This window comes from Neoarius graeffei, chromosome 25 (assembly GCF_027579695.1).
Source record: "Neoarius graeffei isolate fNeoGra1 chromosome 25, fNeoGra1.pri, whole genome shotgun sequence".
NCBI lineage: Eukaryota > Metazoa > Chordata > Actinopteri > Siluriformes > Ariidae > Neoarius > Neoarius graeffei.
The window spans coordinates 23,365,058-23,382,570 of NC_083593.1; the positions used below are offsets into that span (position 1 = coordinate 23,365,058).

The following is a 17,513-nucleotide window of genomic DNA, read 5'->3' on the forward strand; positions in this document are numbered from 1 at the left end:
GGTTTGTCAGTTTAAATCGGACTGCTCATTTGTTTGAGGCTATTCATCCAAATACGCTCCAGCATGCCAAGGACGAGGAGCTATACGAAGTGGCCCGTCGACTGTGTGATCACTATAGTCAGGATATTGACTTCAGCTTTCCTGGTCAACTATGGCCCTTTTCCACTACCCTTTTTCAGCTCACTTCAGCCCGACACGGCTCGCGTTTCGACTACCAAAAACCAGCACGACTCAGCTCGCTTCAGCCCTGCTTAGCCCCTAAAACTCGCACCGTTTTGGAGTGGGGCTGAAGCGAGCCAAAGCGAGCCGAGTGAGGCTGGGGGCGTGAGCAGACACTCCCCTGTGCACTGATTGGTGAGGAGGAGTGTCCTCACATGCCCCGCGAGCGCGCTGGGATCTGTAAACACCGCAAACCCGGAAGGAGAAGAATTACGAATTACGAGAATTTCTGAAGCCTTATGCGCCTTGCCTCATCTATACGCTCTTGCCAGTATCTGTCCGCGTTGTCGGTGACAACAAGCCACAGCACCAAGACCAGCAACACTAACGACTCCATGTCCTCCATGTTTATTGTTTACTATTCGGGTCGTGAGACTACCGCTTAAAAGGTCACTGATGTCACTGTTTGCGCTGCTTAACGACATCACCTGACGTCCACCCACTTTCGCTAACTCCACCCAATGTGTCCACCCACTTCCAGCCAGCACGGTTCAGCGCGGTTGTAGTCGAAATGCAACTCCAACAGCCCCGCTCAGCCCGACTCAGCACGGCACGGCTCAGCCCGACTCAGCCACGTTTGTAGTGGAAAAGCGGCACTAGTGTCATTTAGGGCTTGTTTCAAGGAGCAGATAGCAAGACACACATCTGTGCTTAGCCTGGCCAGGTTGCTGGTAGTAGATCATCCAGCAGTAACTTCTACATTTTTGGCCCTTTTCCACTACCCTTTTTCAGCTCACTTCAGCTCACTTCAGCCCGACACGGCTCGCATTTCGACTACCCCAGAGCAGCACGACTCAGCTCGCTTCAGCCCTACTCAGCTCCCAAAACTCGCACGGTTTTGGAGTAGGGCTGAAGCGAGCCAAACCAAGCCGAGTGGGGCTAGGGGCATGAGGAGACACTCCCCTGTGCACTGATTGGTGAGGAGGAGTGTCCTCACATGCCCACACACGCCCCGCGAGCACGCTGGGATCTGTAAACACCGTAAACCCGGAAGAAGAAGAATTACGAATTACGAGAATTTCTGAAGCCTTATGCGCCTCGCCTCATCTATACCCTCTTGCCAGTATCTGTTGGCGTTGTCGGTGACAACAAGCCACAGCACCAAGACCAGCAACACTAACGACTCCATGTCCTCCATGTTTATTGTTTACTATCCTGGTCGTGAGACTACCGCTTAAAAGCTCATTGATGTCACTGTTTGCGCCACCTAACAACATCATGTGACGTCCACCCACTTTCACTAACTCCATCCAATGTGTCCACCCACTTCCAGCCAGCACGGTTCAGCGCGGTTGTAGTCGAAATGCAACTCCAACAGCCCCACTCAGCACGGCACGGCTCAGCCCAACTCAGCCGCATTGGTAGTGGAAAAGCGGCATTAGTGAGGTGTGCATGGCTTTCTTGCTTTTTCTCACTCTCCCTGTCTCAGTTGTGACAGCAGAGCGCTCTTTCTCCAAATTAAAATTGATAAAAAATTATCTCAGGAGCACAATGGGTCAAGAGAGATTCTGTGGATCGGCCATTTTATCAATTGAGAATGAGTGAGCAAGAGCGCTTAACATCCCTCAAATAGTCGACGACTTTGCGGAGCGCAAGGCGCGTCGAATGCCTTTTTAATGACGAATGCAGGTTTCTGTGTCGGCTTTGTAGTTGAAGACGTGCTTACACAATGAGGGTGTATCATTCATGATTGCTGGATTTTTGTTGTTGTTTAGTGTCTATTTGGAACATAATACAAAATGAATGGAAAATACAGGCTATGTAGGCCTATAAAAAAAATAATAATTAAAAAAAAACTTTGAGCAAGTTCTGTTCTAATATAGCCTGATTATATGCTGCAGGCCTTCTGTTTGTTTGCAATTTTGCCATGGCTAGGTCCAAAGGCTACGTTCTTAAAAACTGCTTTTTGTTAGATATAGCCTGAGTAGGCCTATATGCCACAAGCCTTCTAATTTGTTTGTTTGCAATTTCGCCGTGGGGGGGCCTGATTGGTGTTTTGCCCCGGGGCCTTGTGTGCAGTTGTTCCGCCACTGGTTCTTCCACTTAGTTCTCCCTCCAGAAAAATGATCATCTCAAATGTTCCCCCTTTTATTAATGATAAACTGATTGAGAGCAATCTACAACGGTATGGCAGGCTGGTCTCTTCTATAAGGAAGATTTCGCTGGGATGTAAATCACCACTCCTGAGGCATGTTGTCTCCTTTAGGAGGCAGGTGTATATGGTGCTGGAAAATGATGATGAGGATTTAGACTTGACTATGAAGTTTAAGGTAAAGGGGTTTGAATATGTGGTTTTTGCTACGTCTGATACTGTTTTGCGGTGCTTTCACTGTGGTGTGTTGGGTCACGTAATTCGTGACTGCCCGCAAAAACAACAAGACAGCACAGATCAGCCACCTAAAGGCTCAGCTGAGCAAAATGTGCCCGATACCTCCGCAGCTGATCCCTCCACAACCGCTTCCCCACCAGCCCCCCTGCCAGACTCTCCGCCTGCGGGTGAGAATGTGTTGGCGCACGGAGCCGGGGAAGAAGAGTCTGAGCGTGGCACTGGCCGGTCTGAGGTTGAACTGATTGATCTCTCCACAGAGATTCCTGTAGCCGCAGATGGCGGCTCTCATCTAGCAGAGCCCGACGCTGTCAATACAACAGTGAGTGACATGATCACTAAAGAGTTGGATGCTCTAAGTTGCACTACAACAGTTAGTGAGCATGACATTACAGATGCTTCTGATGTACAAATGGTAGAAACAGTGCATAGATTTAAGGCTCCGTTCAAAAGAAAAGAAGTTGAGCCTGTTGATTGCAACCTCAGTAAAATGAAGAAAGTCGGTGAGGCTTGTGTTGATTATGATGGTGATGATGACTCGGTGTGCTCTGACATGTCAGACAGTTCACTGGGAGACCTCAGTGTGTCTGGCGGTGAAGTACCAGTCCAGTATAAAGCTGAGGAAATAAGCCGCTTTCTATGTGAGACCAAAGGACAGCGTCATGTTGAGGTGGAGCATTATTTTCCTGATCGGTGTCAGTTTATCAATGATGTCGTCTGCTTGTTGAGAGAGCATGCTTTCACCGTGAAGGAGGCTGCTCGCCTTCAAAAATTTCTGACTAGGCTTCGGAAAAAGGTTCGAGAGGAGTCGTCGCCCCCTTCACCCATAGAACGTTTTGATGGCGAATACATTTAATGTTGGTATTTTGAATTTAAATGGTGCCAGAGGTTGAAAAGGTTGACATTGATCGATTTTATCAATCTAAAACGAATAAATGTTATGATGATACAGGAAACGCACAGTGATCAAACCAATGAAGTAGACTGGAGGAAAGAGTTGATTAATGCCCATGATCTGCAAGACACATGGAGAACCACGCATCAAGGTGTCAGACAATACACCTGGTCACACAGTAGAGGGAATTATATTTCTCTTGCTAGATTGGATAGATTTTATATTTATAAGGATCATCTCAACATCCTTCCAACTGGTTTCTCTGATCATTGCGCAGTTACTTGTAGTGTATGTGCTAAACCCTTTAAGTCTAGAAGTGCTTATTGTTGTTTTAATATGTCGCTCTTAGAGGATAATTTTTTCAAAGACACCTTTATTTTCTTTTGGGAGACTTTTAGACAAAAAAAGGGCTTTTTTCCTTCCTTGCGCAACTGGTGGGACTATGGGAAGGTTCAAATCAAGTTATTCTGTCAACAGTACACTTGCAATGTTACCAAGGAAATTATTTCTTCATTACAAGTTCTGGAAAACGAGATTGCGGATCTTCACAATTCAATAACACTCACAGGAAATAAGGAACATGTTCAACTTTTTGAGGAGAAGAAGGAAAGACTGAAAGATTTGCTGGGTGTTAGGGCACAGGGGGCACTAGTGCGCTCCCGTTTCAAAAATGTCACTTTAATGGACGCTCCATCTAAGTTTTTTTTTTTACTTGGAAAGGAGAAGTGGCCAGAGCAGGATAATGCATACTCTGAGGTCTGAAAAGGGTCAAGAGCTGTCTGAGCCTGCACAGATACACAGTTGCACACGATTGTTTTATGCAAAGTTGTATGACAGCGAATTGTTGCTTGATGACTCACTGTCCAGTGCTTTTCTTAATCATCTGCCCAGAGTGCCTGATGAGTGCTACTCTGAAACTGATAAGATTCTGACACTTCATGAGATCGAACAGGCCCTCATGAGCATGGAAAATGACAAAGCTCCTGGGATTGATGGGTTGCCAGTTGATTTTTACAAGGTCTTTTGGTCATGTATTGGAGAGGATCTCCTAGCAGTGCTCCATAAAAGTCTGGAGGAAGGATGTCTTCCCCTTAGCTGTCACAGGTCAGTTATTACACTTTTGCCTAAGAAGGGTAACTTACAAGATATAATCAACTGGTGCCCTGTATCGCTGTTATGTTCTGATATGAAGATCTTAGCCAAATCTCTGGCTACGAGGCTGAAAGAAGTGATCAGTCAAGTAGTGCACCCCGATCAGTTCTACTGTATACCTGGCCCATCAATCTTTGATAATATAGCTGTTGTCAGAGATCTGCTCACTGTATCAAGAAATATGGGCTTTAATTTGGGGCTGATCTCTTTAGATCAACAGAAAGCTTTTGACTGGATTGAACATGAGTATTTATGGGCCACCCTAAACTCCTTTGGGCTCAGTCCTAGGTTCGTGGCTATGGTCAGAGCTATTTACTGTGACATTGAAAGTGTTTTAAAAGTCAATGGAGGCCTGAGTGCCCCTTTCAAGATCAAAAGGAGGGTCAGACAGGGATGTCCACTATCTGGAATGTTGTACTCTATTGCTATTGAACCACTGTTACATATGGCCCTTTTCCACTACCCTTTTTCAGCTCACTTCAGCTCGCTTCAGCTCACTTCAGCCCGACACGGCTCGCGTTTTGACTACCAAAAACCAGCACGACTCAGCTCGTTTCAGCCCTGCTTAGCCCCTAAAACTCGCACCGTTTTGGAGTAGGGATGAAGCGAGCCAAACCGTGCCGAGTGAGGCTGGGGGCGTGAGCAGACACTCCCCTGTGCACTGATTGGTGAGGAGGAGTGTCCTCACATGCCCACACACGCCCCGCGAGTGCGCTGGGATCTGTAAACACCGCAAACCCGGAAGGAGAATAATTACGAATTATGAGAATTTCTGAAGCCTTATGCGCTTCGCCTCATCTATACGCTCTTGCCAGTATCTGTCCGCGTTGTCGGTGACAACAAGCCACAGCACCAAGACCAGCAACACTAACGACTCCATGTTTATTGTTTACTATCCGGGTCGTGAGACTACCGCTTAAAAGCTCACTGATGTCACTGTTTGCGCTGCTTAACGACATCACCTGACGTCCACCCACTTTCGCTAACTCCACCCAATGTGTCCACCCACTTCCAGCCAGCACGGTTCAGCGCGGTTGTAGTCGAAATGCAACTCCAACAGCCCCGCTCAGCCCGACTCAGCACGGCACGGCTCAGCCCGACTCAGCCGCGTTTGTAGTGGAAAAGCGGCAATAGACTTCGGTCTGACTTGAGGGGGATTTCTTTGCCTTTCTGTCATGATCGCGTGTGCTGATGATGTAACTGTGTTTGTTCATGATGGGAATGATGGGAATATGTTAAAAAACACTGTGAATGATTTTTATTTTCTGTCCTCTGCGAAAGTTAATTGGGGAAAAAGTGAAGCTGTTTGGGTTGGTGAGTGAGAAGACAGATGCACTGACTTGCCGGGAAGGTTGCTTTGGAGGAAGGATGGTTTTAAATATCTGGGTGTCTTTTTGGGTGAGGATATTTTTGCACAGAAGAACTGGGAGGGGATTTTGGAAAAGGTGAAGGGTTGTTTGGGTAAATGGAGGTGGCTGCTCCCTCAATTATCTTATGGGGGCGTGCTCTTATAATCAATAATCTTGTGGCATCTTTGTGGCACAAACTTGCTTGTATTGAATCTCCGGTTGGACTACTTGAGAGCATTCAAAAAGGAATCGTGAACTTCTTCTGGGACAAACTACACTGGGTCCCTCAAGCGGTACTTTTCCTATCTAAAGACAATGGAGGACAAGGTCTCATCAATCTGGCTTGCAGAAAGGACACCTACCATTTACAGTTCATTCACTGACTGCTTACAGCTACGGACACTCTGGCCTGGAGACCGCTGGTGCATTGCATCTTGCGTGGAGTCTGTAACCTGGGCCTGGATGTTGCTCTTTTTCACATGGACACAAAGAAACTTGTTTATGATGGACTGACACCCTTTTACAAAAGCCTTTTTAGGGCCTGGGGACTGTTTAATCATTAGTGGGCAGGAGAACTATCCTCTGCCTACTGGTTGCTTGAAGAGCCTATTGTGTTTGGTTCATGTTTTGATGTGTCTGGTAACGACTTGCCTGGCCTCACAGCTTTGCTGTGTGCAAAAAGAGCCTTGCAATTACGGCTGGCTGCAATTTACAAAATGCCCAGGCAGTAGCCTCTTTCTTGGGTATAAGGTCTGAGAGATATGTGGAGAAATTTCTTGACAAGCTTACTGGGGTCTTAAGCTGACAGGAGAAAAGACTTCTGGAAGAGTGTGGTGAGAGTAACACTCAATGCAGTGATAAAGGTGCTCTGCCAAATATCTGTCTCTCACCTGTTTTGAAAGAATGTGGTCATGCTAGTCCCCTGTTAATTTTCAGGAAATCTGACCGAATGCTTTTATACTCAGTTACTGGGAAGGCTCTGTACAAAAACCTGGTAAAGGTGTTGAATAAGGTTGCTCTGAAAGGGAGAATGGACACTGTGTGGAGGGATAAGCTCGGTATTGATGATAAGATTAAGCCTGTGTGGAGAGTTTTATATAAGCCTCCACTAACTAAGAGAACTGGTGATCTTCAGTGGAGGATCTTGCATGGTGCTATTGCTGTATGTAAATGCCATGTTGTCTGTGTTGAATCCTGCAATGAGTGACGCGTGTCCCTTCTGTGCTGTAAGGGAAACACTTTTTCACTGTTTTATGGACTGTTGCAGGCTTTCTTTTTTATTTTGTTTGTTAAGTCTTTTGTTTTCTTCTTTTGGAGTTGTTTTCACCAAACATGGCTTTATTCTTGTTTTTTTATAATCAAAAGCAAAAATCAAAGTGTGAACTTGTGAATTTCAGTCAGTACGTTTACATGCACATCCAAATCGAGCTGCTGTCGGTAATCGAGCAAAGGATCCCAGCAGGGGTGCCAGAGAAATCCAATCCTACATGCATACAAGGAAATTGAGCTATTGTGTGAGGTACATTGTGCACCCGAGCCACAGGTGGCGCTACACGCCCCATCGTGTTGGTACACTTCCGGTTGTCGTCATGAAGAAGAGCTATTCAAGAGTATAAACAAAGTTATCAGTTCCGTGTTCACAAGAAGAACGAGCTGATGAGCATGAAGCTGAATGAGCATGAACTCTGTCTCCTCATTGCTCCAGAAGTGCACGCTTCTGCTCGCCATTTTCTCTTCCTCCTGACCTCTTCTGCTGCTCGCTACTACTGCTGTTGTCATGCCGACCGAGGCTGTTGTGTTTCCCGCTTGTGGTCTCGTCACTCGTCACTTCTGGAAGGGGCAGTGCTGAAGTAAGTAGCTCGACTACGTAGCTCGGTAGGGTATACATGCACTAAGTAGCTTGGCAAAAATCGCATAATCTAGGTCGTGTAGCTCGATTACAAGAAATCAAGTTCGGTTCAATTTCAGCCTAGCTAAGGTGTTTCCATGCCATTTAGAACTTCGATTTCAGTCGAGCAACGGCAGAAATTCGATTTTCTCTATGTGCATGTAAACGCACTGATTGTTGGTCAGGCCAAACTTGATATTTACCTCAGCAGAGAAAACAAGGTGCAGCAAAAGGCTGGAGATGATGTTGTCACTGTTTTTAAGAATTTAGTCAAGAATAACCATTGATTTTTATTTTTACAAACTAATGAGAGCAATGGGGGATTTCAAAGAGAAATGGTGTTGTGTTGGTACTCTTTGCTCTGTGACAGATGATGAACTTTCTTTTGCTTCTTTTTTGAATAGCTAACTGTTCTGTTGTTTTTGGTTTTGTGAATGAGTGTTTTTGATCTCAGTTGTAAAGCCACTTTAAAATTCAAATTCTCTGTGTGTGTGTGTGTGTGTGTGTGTGTGTGTGTGTGTGTGTGTGTGTGTGTGTGCATGCACATTCACAATTTCAGATGGGTTAAATGCAGAGGAGGAATTTCACTGTGCTTAAGTGTACATGTGACAAAAATAAAGGCTTCTTCTTCTTCTTCTTCTTCTTAATTTACCCATTTGAAAAGTGTACGGCAAACCATCTACCGGATTTGGGGTACTATGACATACAGCACCCTCCACAATTATTGGCACCCCTTGTTAAGATATGTTCTTAGGCTTCTAATAAATTCATTTTTTAAAATAATATAGGACAACAATGCAGAAAAAGAGAAAAATCCAACCTTTAATTCAAGTGCATTTATTCAGTGGGAAAAAAATCCCACATTAAGAAATAATTCTTTTACATGAAATCATGTGTGCCACAATTATTGGCACCCCTGATCTTAATATTTTGTACAACCCCCTTTTGCCAACAAGACAGCACTTAATCTTCTCCTATAACATTTCACAAGATGGGAGAATACAGAGAGAGGGATCTTCGACCATTCCTCTTTGCACAATCTCTCTAAATTGTCCAGAGTCTTGGGTCCTCTCCTATGCACTCTCCTCTTCAGCTCACCCCACATGTTTTCAATTGGGGACTGATATGGCCATAGGAGGAGCTTGACTTTGTATCTGATGAACCATTTTTGTGTAGATTTGGCCACATGTTTAGGGTCATTATCTTGCTGAAATACCCAGTGACAACCCATCTTCAGCTTTTGGGCAGAGGCCACCAGATTTTGATTTAAAATATCCTGGTATTTCAATGAGTTTATGATGCCATGCACCCTAACAAGGTTCCCAGGGCCTTTGGAAGAGAAACAGGCCCACAGCATCACCGATCCTCCCCCATACTTCACAGTGGGCATGAGGTGCTTTTCCGCATACTCATCTTTTGTGTTATGCCAGACCCATTTAGAGTGTTTGTTGCCAAAAAGCTCTATCTTGGTCTCATCTGACCAAAGCACATGGTCCCACTTGAAGTTCCAGTACCGCTTAGCAAATTCAAGATATTTACGTTTATATTTGTAAGTGAGAAAAGGCTTTTTCTGTGCGTGCCTCCCAAGCAGCTTGTTGACATTTAGATAGCACCTGATGGTTGTTATGGAGACTTTGTGACCCCAAGATGCAATTTAATGCAATTCTCTAACAGTGAGCTTTGGAGAACTTTTTACTTCTCTTACCATCCTCCTCACTGTGCGTGGTGGCAAGATAAACTTGCATCCTCGTCCAGGCTTGTTTGTCACTGTTCCAGTTGTTTTAAACTTCTTGATGATTCCTCTGACTGTAGATATGGGCAGGTGTAGGTGAGTGGCTATTTTCTTGTAGCCATTGCCTGACTTATGAAGGTCGACACACATCTGCCTTACTTGAATGGTGTGTTCTCTTGTCTTTCCCATGTTGAAGAGTGGATAAGAGAAATAGGCCTCTGTGTCACACCATATTTATACCCCAGGGAAACAGGATGTGATGAGTTACTAATTAAAGTTTCCTAGATACTCTGATCAACTTTATGAACTACAGTAGAAATGACAGAAATGCTTCAATTACATTTATTTTCTAGGGCTTATGGGTGCCAATAATTGTGGAACAGGCGATTTTATGAAAAATAATTATTTCTTAGTCAGGGATTTTAAAATGTTTTTAATTCACTTGAGTTAAAGGTTACTTTTTCTACAATGTTCAGTGTGAGATTATGCTTCTGCAATAAAAATTTAATTTATTTTAAGGCTTTTAACATATCTTAACGAGGGGTGCCAATAATTGTGGAGGGCGCTGTATTTAGTATGTGGGACTTCTAAATACACCGGAGATGCTAAAAGCTTATGAAAGTACAGATGCCTACCAATATTTCAAGGCAGGTTTCGTGCAGGCTGGAATGTTATGGGAAATTCCTGATAAAAAAACTACCTTATTATGACAAGGGTAAACTCAAATGTGGACTTTTAATAGTAATAAACAAGCCAGGGCCTAGAGCTAGCACATTTTATGGTGTTTAGCTTAGTCTAAATTATCAGTACATAACAAACATGCTGCTAGTCTAGCCAAGCATTAGGTCTAATAAAATATATCATGTCCAATACCCACATCCAGATATACATTTTAATGTTGCACAGATCTTTTACAACAACCTGATATAAAAGGTTCTCTACACACATGGGAATGCTTTGTTCACATACAGTGTTCCCATTTAACTGTAGCTCGCCATTTTTCTCGTCTTTCTGGGTTTGCCGGGAAGCAATGAAAAGTTAAACCAGGCTGATCCCCACATCTGTTATTACATCCAAAAGCACTATAGGTATCTGGCATTAGTCTTTTAGAAGTAACTTCTCCAAGTTTATCTGTAGATGTACTGAATTGGGCTTACAATTGCTCGCGTACACTTGTGCTGGTCATTGTCAAACATAAAGCTTGGCCGGATAAACAAACCAATGACATCACATGAAAGGCCCCTATAACTCCAAAATCATTACCATGGAGTTGAGCCCATGCATTCTAAGGCTAAGCTAGCTAAGCACAAGCTAGAATGATATAGATATATGTCCAGAAAACTGACATATTGACATAACCTTGCTCTATCTTGAAGTTGCACTCACTAGGGAGGCATTCCTTTTCCTTTCTGGTGGTGGGAGAGCAAAGTCTGCCATGTTTGCCCATGCCATCTTGTTTTGGTTAAAAGTAGGTCAAACATGCCCCACGGTGGTCACGTGATATTGTTGCTCACTTGCTTCAGCAATTTTCAGAATCGTAAAACATGGGACACATTTTATCTTGACAAAACAGTGAAACATAGGGTACACGGTGTGTGCAGCATCGCATAGAACATTTTGCTCAGAATTCAACTTTTCAGTCAGCACCTTTAAGTGTTTGCTGTAAAATAAAATCTGAATGTACAGAAGAATGCAGTTTGCTTTGAAATTGAAATTCAGATCCTGGTGTTGCAGGACTCTAATATTCAAATTTATTAAACATTAAAATATAAATTTTCCTAATATTGCACTATAGCTACCCCTTTTTGGCAATTAAAATATCAGCAGGCTACTGTTTATTGGTTACCAAAGTCCAAGCCAAAGTCCTTCCCACGCCAAGTGGCACACAGGGCGGCGCCGACCTCCGTTTCCGTAGCCCTCGGCCTCTCGCCTATTACATAGCTAGGGTTACAGTGGGGGGCTAGTCCTCTGGTAACCGTGAAAGTTTATTGGTTAGGAATGCATATTTAACTGGAATTCACACTGCCAGTCTAATTCCAGGAAAGAGGTTTACCCATATTTTTGCATGTACTGATCTAAAATGCACTGACACATACATGCAGTTGTCTTTTTTTTATATCTATCCTGATCTCTTATTATGGAAGATCTGCTAGGCCAGGCTTATAAGCATCCAGGAAGAAAATAATGATGATACCATAATATTCTCGTGTTCTTAGGGATTGTATCTTTTTTCAGTTGAAGGTCTCATCAGCTCACTTCTTTGTCTTTTCCCCAGTAGCATACACCATCACAACAAATGCAACTACAACAGCACCAACAGGAGGACAGGAATTTCTATCAGTAACAAAAAATACACCCATTGCTGTTCCTTCAACTGTTGTTATGAACACATCATCCACAACAGATCAGATTATAACATCCGGTAAGGAAAAATAAGGACACGTGTATGTTTGATTCAAAGTGTTGGTTTTGGTATTTGCAATAACCTGCTAAAGCATCTTTTTTTTTTTTGCTTTAAAACAATGATTTTTAAAATAGTTATTAGTGCTTGATTTTATTGTCTTGTTTGTTCAGGAACAAATAAACCAGCAAACACTTCAGAAGTGAACATTACCCCTACAGCTACCACAACCCCACTGGTCACAGCTTTTGCTAATGCTACAAATGGTGGGTTAACCAAACGTATTTATTTTAGCATGGTTCTGTATTAGTATTAAAAGTAATAATCTTTAAGTGTTCCTGGTTGCTGCACCATATGATACTCTTGTGGAAACAGTATTTCTCTTTTCTGTCTTGATGGTTTAAGGACCAAAGATCCAGCAAACACAACAGCAGTAAACACTAGCACCACAACTGTCACAGCCCCTTGGGTCACAGTTTTTCTAATGCTACAACAGATGCATTGATCAAAGACAATGGCCCTCAATTAAGTTTCTGTATTGCTGATAGAAATTGTAATTGTTAAGTGTTACAATCTAGCTAACAATTTTAGATTAGCAAAATGTTTTCTGGGTGTTAGAATTTGTTTAGAAGTTTTTTGAAAAAATTTTTCAGAGATATTGAGAAGGTTATTATATTTCCAACAATGTCACATTCCAAAAACATTTTTGCTTGTAGGAACATTAAAACCAATGTTTCTATAATATTTTGTTCATATAACAGGAAACATTGTGATCAACATGCTAATATTTTGTGAGCTAAATTATTATAATAGATGTTTTAGACCATTGCAAGGACATTCTATTTGGAGTGTTGTTGTAATGCATGCTAATCTGATTCTGATTTTAAAAAGTCTGCCTCTATCTGTCTTAATGGTTCAGTGGCCACAGTGTCAACAAACACACCAGGAGCATACATCAACACCACTAACACAACTCTACCAGTCACAGCTAGCTTTAATGCTACAACAGGTGGGTTAAAGTGCATATCACAGGTGAATTATGCATATCACATAAAAATTATGGACCGGAAACCAGTGAAATGGCATCATTGCCGCATATTAAGGAAACACAACCTTTTCACTTTTGAAAATTTTATTAATTTTAGTACTCTTAGATTCCTTTTTAAATGTCTAAATAACCATGTGTCGACACTGTTTTCTGAAGTGGCCATCAGGTGTCAGAGCTCTCATAGAGTGGTCACACGAGCTTCCACCTGTGGTGATTGTCTAGTCCCAAGATGTAAGACTTCTTTCTGCCAGTCTGCTCTCTCTGTAAGGGGGGCTAAACTTTGGAACTCTCTACCCACTGAGCTCAAACTAGAGACCAATATAAATGTTTTTAACAAAGGACTTAAACAGTGGTTAAAATCTACACAACAGTGTTCGCATGAATTCTCTTAACAGATTAATTGCTTGATCATATTGCCTTTGTTTTGTAGCTTCTATATGAACCAAATATTGAAAAATGCTTGCATTTTAATTTTTTTCTTGATTGTTTTTCCCTTTTCCTATTCTTTATATTTCATTTGTTCTGTCTTTTCAAAGCCTCCTGTGGACTGGTGTTGCGAATTAGCACTTGTGCTAAAACACTCAAACAATGCATCTGGTTTGTCCAATGTAATTGCTATGTCCACATCAAATAAACATCTCATTATCTCTAGCCGCTTTATCCTGTTCTACAGGGTCGCAGGCAAGCTGGAGCCTATCCCAGCTGACTATGGGCAAAAGGCGGGGTACACCCTGGACAAGTCGCTAGGTCATCACAGGGCTGACACATAGACACAGACAACCATTCACACTCACATTCACACCTACGGTCAATTTAGAGTCACCAGTTAACCTAACCTGCATGTCTTTGGACTGTGGGGGAAACCGGAGCACCCAGAGGAAACCCATGCGGACACAGGGAGAACATGCAAACTCCGCACAGAAAGGCCCTCGCTGGCCACAGGGCTTGAACCCAGACCTTCTTGCTGTGAAGCGACAGCGCTAACCACTACACCACCGTGCCGCCCCAAGATCAATGTAATTCTCCTATTTTATATTAAACTTTGGTCAAATATCTGTCACATTTTGCATTTTGTGCAATTTTTTTTACCTTGCGCAATACCAGAAAAATTCAGTTGAACTCAAGCCATTTGAGGCGAATTTGTCCACCTCTGAAAAAACTTGGCATTTGGATTTCCCAGCAAACATTGATTTTCGTGATGTCACGTGCGGGACGCCTCCTTCTGAATCCTATGTCAGCGCTGGTTTGTTTATGAGAAAATGACCTGGTGGTTTTCTGCAAATTTCTTCAACGTTATCACGTAATTATTAAAATGGTTAACAGATGTATCGTAGGAGGGTATAGCAACACCAATCTTGATGGGATTAGTACTAATCGTTTTCCAAAAGACCAGACAATGAGAGAGAAATGGGAGCGCTTTGTGCGAGGCACCCAGAAGCCGAGGACCAAAGCAGAGCCGAGAAAAAGACCAAGAAAATCGACGAGTCACAAGTTGACTGTTACCAGGGTAAGAAATAAGAGAAACTATACTCTAAATTAGGTGTTCCTGTGTTTGTGTGGTACACGGATAATGTTATTTATTGACACACACAAAAGTAAACAACATGAAAGCGCTGGGCAGTAATACGATTAGATTAGATTAGATTAGATTAGATTAGATTAGATTAGATTAGATTAGATTAGATTAGATTAGATTAGATTAGAACTTTATTGATCCCTTTGGGAGGGTTCCCTCAGGGAAATTAAAAAGATACAGTCCACAGCCTGGTAAAAAGCAGCCAAAGTAGAATCCAAAGTAGTGTGTTTAAAGTCCCCAGAAATGATCATAAATGCCTCAGGGTGCTGTGTCTGCAGCCTTGCTGTGACAGTATGAATCCCCTCACATGCAGCGGCTGCGTCTGCCCTCGGAGGGATGTAAACACAGATGGTGATGCTATCAGCTCCAAGTCTGGGCAACATAAGACTGTCTTTATGGAGAAATGTCCCGGGTTATACCAGCGGTTGTTCACGTAAATGATGAGTCCCCCACCTTTCCTTTCCCGCATGCTGTATAGGAGGACTGTGGGAGATTAAAATGTTATGGAAAGTCCATAATTGGTTCAACTAAGGCCAACCTCCTATAATTAGGTCAATTACACTGCAGAAAACTGAATCTGATGAGAAAATTCCTTAATACTAGTGAAATTATCTTGCTGCATGGACAGATAATTTTACTTGACAAGACATCTTGGAATAAGTTGGTTACAATCTAGAACTAGTTTTAATAATCTCAGAGTTGGTGTCTTGTATTCTTCTACACTGCAAAAATGATAACTTAACAAGTTAGAATATCTTGAATATAGTTGAAACAATCTAGCATTTCCTATTAGAAAAATCAACTCTCATCAACTCTGAGATTATTAATACTAGTTCTAGATTGTAACCAACTTATTCCAAGATGTTTCTTCAAGGCCAATGCTAGCTTACCCACAAGTCGGCGCAGTCAGCGCAGCAATGGAGTCACCTTCCAGCTGGTGTAGTGTTCATGGGGTGGCACAGTGTTGTTCATGGGGTGCCTCGTCGTGTTAGCACTGTTGCCTCACAGCAAGAAGGTTCTAGGTTTGAGCCCAGTGGCTGACAGGAGCTTTTCTGTATGGATTTTGCATGTTCTCCCCGTGTCTGCGTGGGTTTCCTCCGGGTGCTCTGGTTTCCCCCACAGTTCAAAGACATGCACTTAGGTTAACATGGGGCAGCCATGGCCTGAAATTGGGCTGTAACCCACAATTGGTCCCTGGGCACTGTAGCATAGCTGCCCACTGCTCTGGATATGTGTGTGTGCTCATTGCTCACTTGTGTGCATGTGTGGGTTCACTGCTTCAGATGGGTGAAATTTCACTGTGTGCTTAAGTCTGTGCTTGAGTGTACATGTGACAAATAAAGGCTTGTCGTGGAAAAATGACAAATACCAACACCAGTCTCGTCCTTTTGCAAGAGAAAGAAGGTTTATTGCAGAAACAGACAAGTGATGAGGGCACCCCCCTACCAGATCTCAGGAAGCTGCTACAGCCTTTTCAGCTGCTGCTACAGCTCTGAAGCAGAGGGGAAGACCTGCTGCCATGGGGTCCAGTTTCCCAGAGAAGTAGGCTACTGGCCTAAGTCTGTCTCCATGTTTCTGCAAAATTAACTTCTTTCCCTATATTGTCAATGGCATGCACAGAAGCTGAGTAGATGGGAAGGCTGCATATTTAAGGAAAGATAAATTTTCATCACCTTGCTGCATTTGGAGGTCATGTCTGTGCGATTAGGCTGGGGTGTAAGCAGTCCTTTACCCCTAAACTCCATACATGGAAGTTGAAAGAATGCTTTCTGGAGGCGGTGGAAGTTGAACTACATGACAGCAGTCACATCACCACTGTGGAGGATACCTGGCAGTTCCTTAAAAATGGCCTATTGAAAGCATCTGATAAGATATGTGGAGTCACCAAAAGGAGAAACAGAAGGAAGCAAACCTGGTGGTGGGATGAGTCAGTCAGTCATGCTGTTTGTGAAAAAAGACGCCTTTGGAAGGAATGGAAGAATGGTGGGAATAAAGAGGACTACCTCCAAGCCAAGCGTCTCACCAAGCGCATAGTCTTTGAAGCCAAGAAGAGAGCCGAGGAGAGTAAATTCGATGATGTTAGGTCCGGTAAAGTGGATGTGTTCCGTATGGCTAAGTTGATGAAGAAAGAGCAGCTCGACGTTGTTGGTGAGAGTTGCATTAAAGATGACCAAGGCAACTTATGTCTAAGTGACAGTCAGAAGAAGAAGGCTTGGAAAGAACATTATGAATGCCTACTCAACGTTGAGTTTCCCTGGTGTGTTAATGACCTGCCCGTGGCTGAGCCTGTTGCTGGTCCCCCCATTCTTGTAAGGGGTGAGATGATTGCTGAGGCAATCACCAAAATGAAGTCTAGAAAATCCCCTGGACCCTCCTGCATCGTGGCTGATATGCTTAAAGCCTCCATCGCCGTCAGCTGCCCCATTTTAACCAAGCTCGCAAATGCCATCATTGTTGAGGGTTGTATTCCAAAGGACTGGGATGTTAGTTTCATTATCAACCTGTTCAAGGGCAAGGGTGATGCCACAGACAGGGGCAACTACAGAGGTCTAAAGCTGACAGAACACTGTTTGAAGGTCATTGAGAGAGTGCTGGACAAAGTAATACGTGAGATCCTAGACATTGCCGAATTCCAATTCGGCTTTGTGCCAGGAAGAGGAATGAGTGATGCTATCTTCATTGTGAGACAGCTACAGGAGAAGTATCTGGCTAAGGAAAGAAATCTGTACTTTGCCTTTGTGGACTTGGAAAAGGCATTCGACCTGGTGCCCCATGAAGTGCTGTGGTGGGCAATGAGGTGTGTGAGTATTCCAGAATGGATTGTTAGAACAGTACAGGCTATGTACATGAATGCAAAAAGCATGGTACGGATTAACAACTCTTACAGCAAGGAGTTCGAGGTAAAAGTTGGCATACACCAAGGTTCT

General features: G+C 43.2%; 2 protein-coding genes across 8 annotated transcripts in view; both read left to right on the forward strand.

Moving 5' to 3' along the window:
* Positions 1-17,513, forward strand: part of LOC132873196 (adhesion G-protein coupled receptor G2) — a 194,613-nt gene that overhangs the window by 21,103 nt on the left and 155,997 nt on the right. For 4 of the 7 annotated variants that reach the window (XM_060908529.1, XM_060908534.1, XM_060908535.1 and 1 more), the window contains exons 3-5: positions 11,837-11,983; positions 12,136-12,228; positions 12,882-12,971. The exons of 1 other annotated variant lie outside the window; for it this stretch is intronic. In XM_060908529.1, the coding sequence (XP_060764512.1) occupies positions 11,837-11,983; positions 12,136-12,228; positions 12,882-12,971 (330 nt within the window). The remainder of the gene's footprint in view (positions 1-11,836; positions 11,984-12,135; positions 12,229-12,881; positions 12,972-17,513) is intronic. 2 more of the 7 variants (XM_060908530.1, XM_060908532.1) reach the window with 2 other exon arrangements.
* Positions 1-17,513, forward strand: part of uspl1 (ubiquitin specific peptidase like 1) — a 504,778-nt gene that overhangs the window by 9,247 nt on the left and 478,018 nt on the right. The window lies entirely within an intron of this gene.